Source organism: Amblyraja radiata, chromosome 17 (genome assembly GCF_010909765.2).
Source record: "Amblyraja radiata isolate CabotCenter1 chromosome 17, sAmbRad1.1.pri, whole genome shotgun sequence".
NCBI lineage: Eukaryota > Metazoa > Chordata > Chondrichthyes > Rajiformes > Rajidae > Amblyraja > Amblyraja radiata.
This window is the reverse complement of record NC_045972.1, coordinates 38511942-38520588: the sequence shown is the minus strand read 5'-3', so window position 1 is coordinate 38520588 and position 8647 is coordinate 38511942. Positions and strand designations below refer to the sequence as shown.

The window sequence follows — 8647 nt, the reverse complement described above, 5'->3', positions numbered from 1 at the left end:
ATATAAAAATAGTACAGACTGGTAGATTATTTGAAGAAAATAGGATCATAATATTTATAAAAATATCTTTCTGCCAATCAGTTTTCATGACTCAAATTATTATAGTTCAATGATGACAATTGGCATTGTTTACATATTACACGGCTTTGATGTCAAATTTGGTGTTGCCATGGCTGCAACAGTATGTGTAAGATCAATGCTGCACTTTAAAACATCGAGCAAGGAAAAGGATCTTTCTGTATGCGCCTTAGGACATTAGGTGAGAATGTCAAATTCCAGCCTATCAATTATAAAACTGCAAAATTAAATTATAGTTCCTTCTATGAACACTGTGGAATAGCAAGGAAACATAGGAAAGCTGCATTTATGTGGTAGAAATTTCCTCTTTAATGTGTTTCCGCCTCAATTATATTCCACAAGCAAGACCCCACAAGCAGTGGGTAGATCTGACCATTTTATCTGCTATTTAGGATGAGGGAACAGATTTGTCCTAAATATCAACACTCCTCTTTTCAGCAGAGTGCCATGGGATCTAGTCATTTCATTTCAACATCTTAATCAATCATCTGATAATGCCACCATCCCGCAGAATTGTCCATTTATTTGAAGTGCTTTGAATGGAATGAGTTTGAACATTATACCCACTGACTTTATGAGTGAGGGAAGAATGTTTGTAAAGAAAGGGCTGGTGTTTGGCAAATAATGCTGCCTTGAGGAATACCAGCAGTAATATCCTGAGTCTAACAAATACCATCATTTTTATATGGATCACAAATGACTTCAGCAACAGGAGATTCCTTCCTTTGACCTTTGCTGACCTCTGCATGAGTTCCTCACAACCAGACTCAGAGCAATTTCAAGTGCTGTTCGCATCTCTTTAATATTTAGTTTATTTGTTTAAAGACAACTGATGGAAGACTAGGTTTACGTATCATCGGAAAGATTTTATCTCTAACAAAATAATATTCCTTCAATTCTGCGCAGAGATGGCAGACCATTTTGACTGAACCACTGGAATCTAGAGCCTCCCGATCAGAGATAACAGGGGTCCAATAAAACAAAGTGGAACAATGAAACAATTGTAATGTAAAAATCAGAACTATTTCCCTATATCTTGAGTTACCGACTGCAATTCCTTTTCCAATAATTTTAAATTACTTCCTTTCAACTTTCTCCTTATTTTACACAGGACAACTTGAGTAAGCCACACAACCTGAAACATGGCAGGGACATCAACAAATATACAAGCTCTGCATGAGTCATTCAAAAGTTTTGCAATGCATGGGGATACCAAGGCAACTGGGAGTGAAATGAATGGGAAAAACTGGTCCAAAATCTGCAAAGAATGCCACGTTATTGATGGCAAAACAGTCACCTCAACTGACGTGGACATCCTATTTTCAAAAGTAAAGTAAGTACCAGTTACATTTCGCATAATAAAATTGCTTGTACCTACTTTATTGAATAACAATATAGTCTGCCTGAATTTTCCTCACAATAAGAATTGCTGCAGGCCAATTCAACAATGCACATATTTGACAAAGCAATGTGATAAATGTTTACATTTTAAAACAAAATCTAAGCAAGCTCCCTATCTCGACTTTGACAAAATTTACCAGGCAAGTTCTGATGCCCCAGACTATCACTGCAACAGCTCCTCAGGCCAGTGTCCTAGGCCCAATTATCTTGAGTTGCTTCTTCAAAGGCCTTTCTTGCATTAGAAAGTCAGAGCTGAAGAATTTCACACATGACTGTTCCATAGAACATAGAATAGTACAGCACAAGAAACGGGTCCTTCAGCCCACAATGTTTGTGTCGAACATAATGCCAAGTTAAAATGATCTCATCTGCCAATGCATGATCTATATCCCTCTATTCCCTGCTCTTCCACGTGCCTATCTAAAAGCCTCGAAACACCACTATTGTATCTGCCTCCACCATCACCCCAGGCCCCCACTGCTCTGTGTACAAAATTTGCCCCACATATCTTCATTAAACTTTCCCACATACTTTAAAGTTATGCCCTCTAGTGTTGGGCTTTTCCATCCTGGGAAAAAGGTCCTGATTGTCTACCCATTCGTAACTCCACAGCAAATAAAGCCATCTGTTTTACTTTAGTCTTTACAGACACACCGTGAAAACAGGCCCTTTGCCCCACCGAGTCCACACCGAACAGTGATCACCCCCTACACCAGCACTATCCAACACGCTACGGACAATTTAAATTTTACCTAAGCCAATTAACTTACAAACCTGTACGTCTTTAGAATGTGGGTGGAAACTGGAGCATCCGATGGAAACCCATGAGGTCACAGGGAGAACGTACAAACTCTGCACAGACAACAACTGTAGTCAGGATCGAACCCGGGTCTCTGGCGCTGTCAGGCAGCAACTCTAACTAACTCTGTGCCACTGTGCCACCTTGTGCAATCCTTGTCTGCATATAGCAAAAGCTTGAATGGTGTTGAGTTTTTTAATTGTTGGAGTTATGTGAATCCTTACTTATTCCTGGAGGATTATGAAAATACTCTGGGGTATCAGAAGGTGAATCATTTGCCACAGGTTACTTGGTGACAACGTTCAGACATGGGCTGATATGTGGCAAGTAATATTCATGCCACAGAACCACCAGGCAAAAAATCATCGCCTATACATGGAGGCTAATCACCTATCTTTGACATTCAATGGTAATATATTCATCAACTCATTTGCCATCAACATGCCAGGGGTCATCATTGACTTGAAACTAATTTGGACCAGCCTCATAAATATTATGGCCACAAGAACAGGTTAGAACCTAAGTAACCTGTGGTAAGCAATTCACCCTCTGATATCCTAAAGTCTTTCCTTCATCTAGTCAAGTTAAGAGTGTTTTATTGTCATATGCCCTTGAATCCCCACCTGCAGCAGCACAACAGATACGTATGTAAACATACACAATATGTATGCCACAATATATATAGCATTACAACCTCCAAACAATCTCGAAACTACAAAAACTTGGGGGGATTTTTAATATATTTTTAATATATATATAAATATTGCAAAGACAAAACCTAGGCCCCAAACTCTATATAGTTTGGAGGTGATTTGGAGGTTGTAATATTTAATAGCCTGTTGGTTGTTCCTACCACAAACAAGCAAGGGTTAACCCAATCCCAACAACATTCAAGAAACTCAGCACCATTTAGGACTAAGCAGACCACTTGATTAGCACTCTATCCAGCATCATTAATATTTATTCCTTCCACCACTGGTACACAGCAGCTAGTGTGTATTGTCTACAAAATGTACTGCAGTTACCCATCCACTCTACTCTGAGAGCACCTCCCAAGCCTGCAACCTCTACATCCATGAAGGACACGAGCTACAGACTCATAGGAAGTCTCCGACCTGCAGGTTCCCTTCCGAATTGCACACCATCCTGTTTTGGAAACATATTGACTTTCCTTCGCTGTAACTAAATCTTGGAGCTTTTGACCCAAGAGCTTGGTAAAATTATCTTCACCTGAAGAACTTCAGTAGTTCAAAAATGAATCTCACTGCTACCTTCTCAAGGGCATTTACAGTAAATATTGGCCCCTATCCTGTGATACCCAGTTCCTGATAAAAGAACAAATTATATTGTGGAGGTTGGAAAAAATAAAAACAGAAAATGCTGATTAGTGATTATACTCAAGAGGTGGCATAGTTGCGCACCGATGGAGTTGCTGCCTTATAGCGCCAGGGACTCGTGTTCGATCCTGACTACAGGTGCTGTCTGTACGGAGTGTGTATGTTCTCTGTGTGACCGTGTGGGTTTTTATCCGGGTGTTCCGGTGTTCTCCCACATTCCAAAGACGTGCAGGTTTGTAAGTTAATCAGCTTCTGTAAAATTGTCCTTAGTGAGTAGGATATAACTAGTCTATGGATGATTGCTGGTCAATGCGGACTTGGTGGCCGAAGGGCATGTTTCCAAGCTGTACTTCTAAACTAAAAAAAAAGTTGGATGCTGTCAGTGGAAATGTAAACTGATTTAACATCAAGGACTCTCAAGCAGCAATTGATTTTTTCGCTCCATAAACATTGCTGAGCTGCTCAGTATTTACATCATATTCTTTCTTTTTTTAAATGTAATAATGCTAGTCCATATTATATAATCTGGAAGAATTTTTGAGGAAGTTAATCTCCAGTTGTGTTTTAATTTCAGAGCCAAATCAGCTCGGGTAATCACCTTCGAAGAATTTAAGGCAGCTCTGGCCGAACTGGCTCCAAAACGGTTTAAAGGCCAAAGTCACGAACAGGCAATTCAGTCAATTTATGGTCTGATTGCTGGAAAAGACCCAACTAACCTTGGAGTTACAGTAAGCACGTTGACCCAATCTGATTACAAACACAAGTCTGGAGTTATATCATTCCGTTTCAAATGTTTCAATAAGATTCCATCAATTTCCCTTGAGTTACTGGCATTTGTGTTGAATTACTAAATTTTGATGTAACATTCCTAAACTCAACTTCTTCTAACTTGAAACTTCAATATGACTGAGACAAATGTTGGTCCATCTTTGTTAGACCAATGGATAGGGGTACTTCTTCAAAGTATTAGAAGGGCCTCGACCTGAAACATCACCTTTTCCTTTTATCCAGAGATGCTGCCTGACCCGCTGAGTAACTCCAGCATTTTGGGTCTATCTTCGGGATAAGGGGTATGGCTATGTCATGGACTTTACTCAGAACATTCACAAATGCAGAATTAATGCAAACCACGTCATACACTCACATTCATGCATGTGAATGCACACACAGAACAATGTCCCTCTCACACAAATTTGTTGCTACAGGCAGGGCAGCACAGTGGCACAACAGTAGAGTTGCTGCCTTACAGCCCCGGGCCCCGGGTTCTATCCTGACTACGGGTGCTGTCTGTACGGTGTTTGTACGTTCTCTCCGTGACCTGCGTGGGTTTCCTCCGAGATCTTTGGTTTCCTTCCACACTCCAGAGATGTACAGGTTTGTAAGTTAATTGGCTTGGTATAAATGTAAAATGTCCCTATTGTTTGTAGAATAGTGTTACATAACATATTGCATCTTGCTGTATTACTTCCATTCTTATTACTTGCATTAATTATTGCATTCTGCTGTATTGCTTCCTTTCTTATTACTTGCATTACTTATTGCATCCTGTTGTATTATTTGTATCCTTATTAATTGTATTACTTATTACATTCTGCTGTATTAGTTGCATTCCTTATTGCATCTTGCTGGAATAGTGTATTGCTTGCAATTTGCTGTATGGGCTTTTTGGTGCACCTGTGTTGCTTATTCCTGTTTTAATAACCCTGGTGGTCCATAAGAACCTGATATTTTCAATATCTTCCAACTTTTCCTGAAATATCACTCTGATCTCCTCAGACTTCTTGGCAGCTATATTAATGCAAATGTTTATATTCTTTTTCTCTAGGATTTTTTGGCATAAAATTGTAAACTCCTTATCAAACTATGTCACCACAATGTAAATTTATTGTGATAATGAAATACTACAAAATGACTATATTCTTTTTTAGTAAATCATGTAATTTCTCCTTGTAGGTTGCAACTAAAGCAGGAGGTGTTGATAGACTGACAGATACCTCTAAGTACACGGGCTCCCACAAGGAACGTTTTGACGAAAGTGGAAAAGGCAAAGGGATAAGCGGCAGGGAATACATAGCAGAAAACACAGGTTATGTTGCGAATTACAAGGGAGCTGGAACATACGATGAGAAAGTAAAAAAATAGCAGGAATCAGGATGGTTCCGCTGAAGGACACAACAGCATCCATGCGCCCATCATCGTTCCTTGTTCAGTTGCTTAAGGTCCTCTGGTGTTTACATTAAAAAATCAAATTACATCTCTATTTTTACTTTGAACTATCTACTTTCTGGGTAGAATGTGCAACTCACTACACCTGTTGAGAGGGGAAAATAGATCAGCCATGATTGAAAGGCGGAGCAGACTCAATGGGCTGAATGGCCTTATTCTGGTCCTATATGTTATGGTTCCTCACTCTTGTCTTAAGGCAATTCTTCTGCTTCATTTGTAGAGACCAGGAACTGCAAATGCTGGTTTACACAAATGGACACAAAATGCTGGAATAACTCACCAGGTCAGGCAGCATCTCTGGAGAACTCCCAGATGGGTCCAGACCCAAAACGTCACCTATCTATGTTCACCATAGATACTGCCTGGCCCGCTGAGTTACTCCAGCATTTTGTGTCCTCGTCTGCTTTATTTCCCTTCCTGATCCAAAGGAGATAATGAACTTTTTACACTCATCCCACCTGCCTGTGTTTGGCCCATATCCCACTAAACCTGTCCTATTCATGTACTTGTATAAATGTTTCTTAAACGTTGTTATAGTATCTGCCTCAACCACCTCCTCTGGCAGCTCGTTCCATACACCCACCACCCTTGTGTAAAAATATTATCCCTCATTAAATCTTTCCTCCTTCAACTTAAACCTATGTCCTCTGGTTCTCGATTCCCTTACTCTGGGTAAGAGACTCTTGTTTACCCAATCTATTCCTCTCATGACTTTGTACTCCTCTATAATATCATCCCTCATCCTCTTGCGCTCCAAGGAATAGAGTCCTAGCCTGCTCAACCTTTATCTATAGCTCAGGTCCTCGAGACCTGGCAACATCCTCGTAAAATGGCAAAAGCTTTGGGACCAAATAGCATCTCCGATGAAGAACTGAAGCTTCAAAACTGACCACATCTTTAAACAAGTTGTTTAGTGCCATTATAAAGTTGCCCAGGTTTGTTCTGACCATAAAACATAGGACAAATCCACACCAGCTAATTACCACCCAATCAACCTGCCCTCCGTTATCAAAGTACTGGAACGTGTTACAAACAGTGCCATCTTGCATCACTCCCTCTCCAAGAGCCTTCTTGCTACAACTACTCAGTTCCAGATTGCATTATAGATTTGGTCTCAGCTTAGACACAGGGGATGAATTCCAGTGCTGAGACTGGAGGAGTTCTCCCTGACAAGAGCATATGGGACACCTATGAAATGCATAACTCTGAAGTATTCTTGAATATAAGCGCCTGGCACATAGCTAAATTTAAACCACAGTGAGCAATGCACCAGCCATAACTTTTTTGCCGTTATGTAAAATAGGTTAAAAAATACCAGGACTTTCTTAATGTCTTGTACAAAACTTGCTGTAAACTGTGCAAACAATCCTGTTCAATAACATTATTTGACACCAGCAGAAGCCCACAGCATATAGAAAATTATTTATCGTGATGTAAAATGAATGCAATAATACAGGAAATAAAAGATTAATCACATTCAGCAGCAGAATATGGCAGGTTATGAGTTGGTAATAGAGGTCCCATATTTCCATGGAGATAGACATCAACACAATCAAACAAACTGCTTTCATGGAAAAGATCTGTCCTCATGCCAGCTGCTTTGAGATTAGTCAGCACATATTCATACCAAATCGAGTTCATTTGGTAAAAAAGTTAAGGATTTTGGCATAGAAATCAGATAGCTTCCGGAGAGGTTAACCTCTGCCAATTCATGCCAGTTTGGGTCACATGCAGTTTTCATTCACAATCCTAATAAAAGTGTCAGTGTACTTTTTGAATGGTCAACACTCCCTTCAAATAGTTAACGAGTGAGTCACGATTATTAGTGGCTTGATACTGTACACCTGCTGACCCATTGCAGGACTTGTTACACTACTGCTGGCAGTACACTCTTGGGAGAGAGAGGGGGGGGGAGAGAGAGAGAGAGAGAGAGGGGGGTAGAGAGAGGTGGAAGAGAGCGAGGGGGGGGGGGGAGAGGAGGGAGGGGGGGAGAGGGGGGAGTGAGGGGAGAAGGAGGGGGGAGGGTAGGGGGGGCGAGGTGGAGGGTCGTCGGGTATGGGGCTGTGTTCTCTTCTGGGGGATTCTTTTCGTCCTTCCTGTTTTGTTTGACTCTCTTGAGGGGTCTCTGTCTGAGCTCTGTTTATGGGGGGGGGTGGTTGGGGAGAGAAAGCTTTACAGAACGAGAGAGAGAGAACTTTACAGAACTTTGGTTAGGCCACATTTGGGGTATTGTGTGTTCTGGTCACCCTATTACAGGAAAAATGTGGAGGCTTTGGAAAGGGTGCAGCAGTGGTTTACCAGATTGATGTGTGGATTAGGGGATATTAGCTATAGGGAGAGGTTGGACAGATTTGGATTGTTTTCTCTGAAATGCTGGATGTTGTGGGGAAACCTGACAGAAATATATGTAATTATGAGGGTGTAGATAGGGTAGACAGAGGATCCTTTTTCCAGGATGGAAAAATTGAATACCAGAGGGGATAATTTAAAAGTGAGAGGTGCAAAGTTTAAAGCAGATGTGCAGGACAAGTTTTTTACATGGAGGTGTGGTGAGTGCCTGGAATGCGCTGCCAGGGTCTGTGGCAGATATGATAATTACATTTAAGAGTCTTTTGGAAAGGCATATGGAAATGCAAGAAATGGAGGAATACGAATTATATGCAGGGCGACAAGAGTTGGCATCATGCTTGGATTTATTTAAAATGTAATTGATTTGTGGTTATTAGCAAAAATTATGCAAACACCTCGCGTTTAGTTTAGAGATACAGCGCAGTAACAGGCCCTTCGACCCACCGGGTCTGCGCCG

The 8647-nt window shown here is 40.9% G+C and overlaps 1 protein-coding gene across 1 annotated transcript; it reads left to right on the top strand.

Moving 5' to 3' along the window:
- The first annotated feature begins 1079 nt into the window (after positions 1 to 1079).
- LOC116982956 (tubulin polymerization-promoting protein family member 3-like) lies at positions 1080 to 5871 on the top strand. Its single transcript, XM_033036493.1, has 3 exons — positions 1080 to 1411; positions 4190 to 4343; positions 5569 to 5871. The coding sequence occupies exons 1-3, from the start codon at positions 1221 to 1223 to the stop codon at positions 5755 to 5757; spliced, it is 534 nt and encodes a 177-aa protein (XP_032892384.1). The 5' UTR covers positions 1080 to 1220; the 3' UTR covers positions 5758 to 5871.
- The last annotated feature ends 2776 nt before the right edge of the window (positions 5872 to 8647 follow it).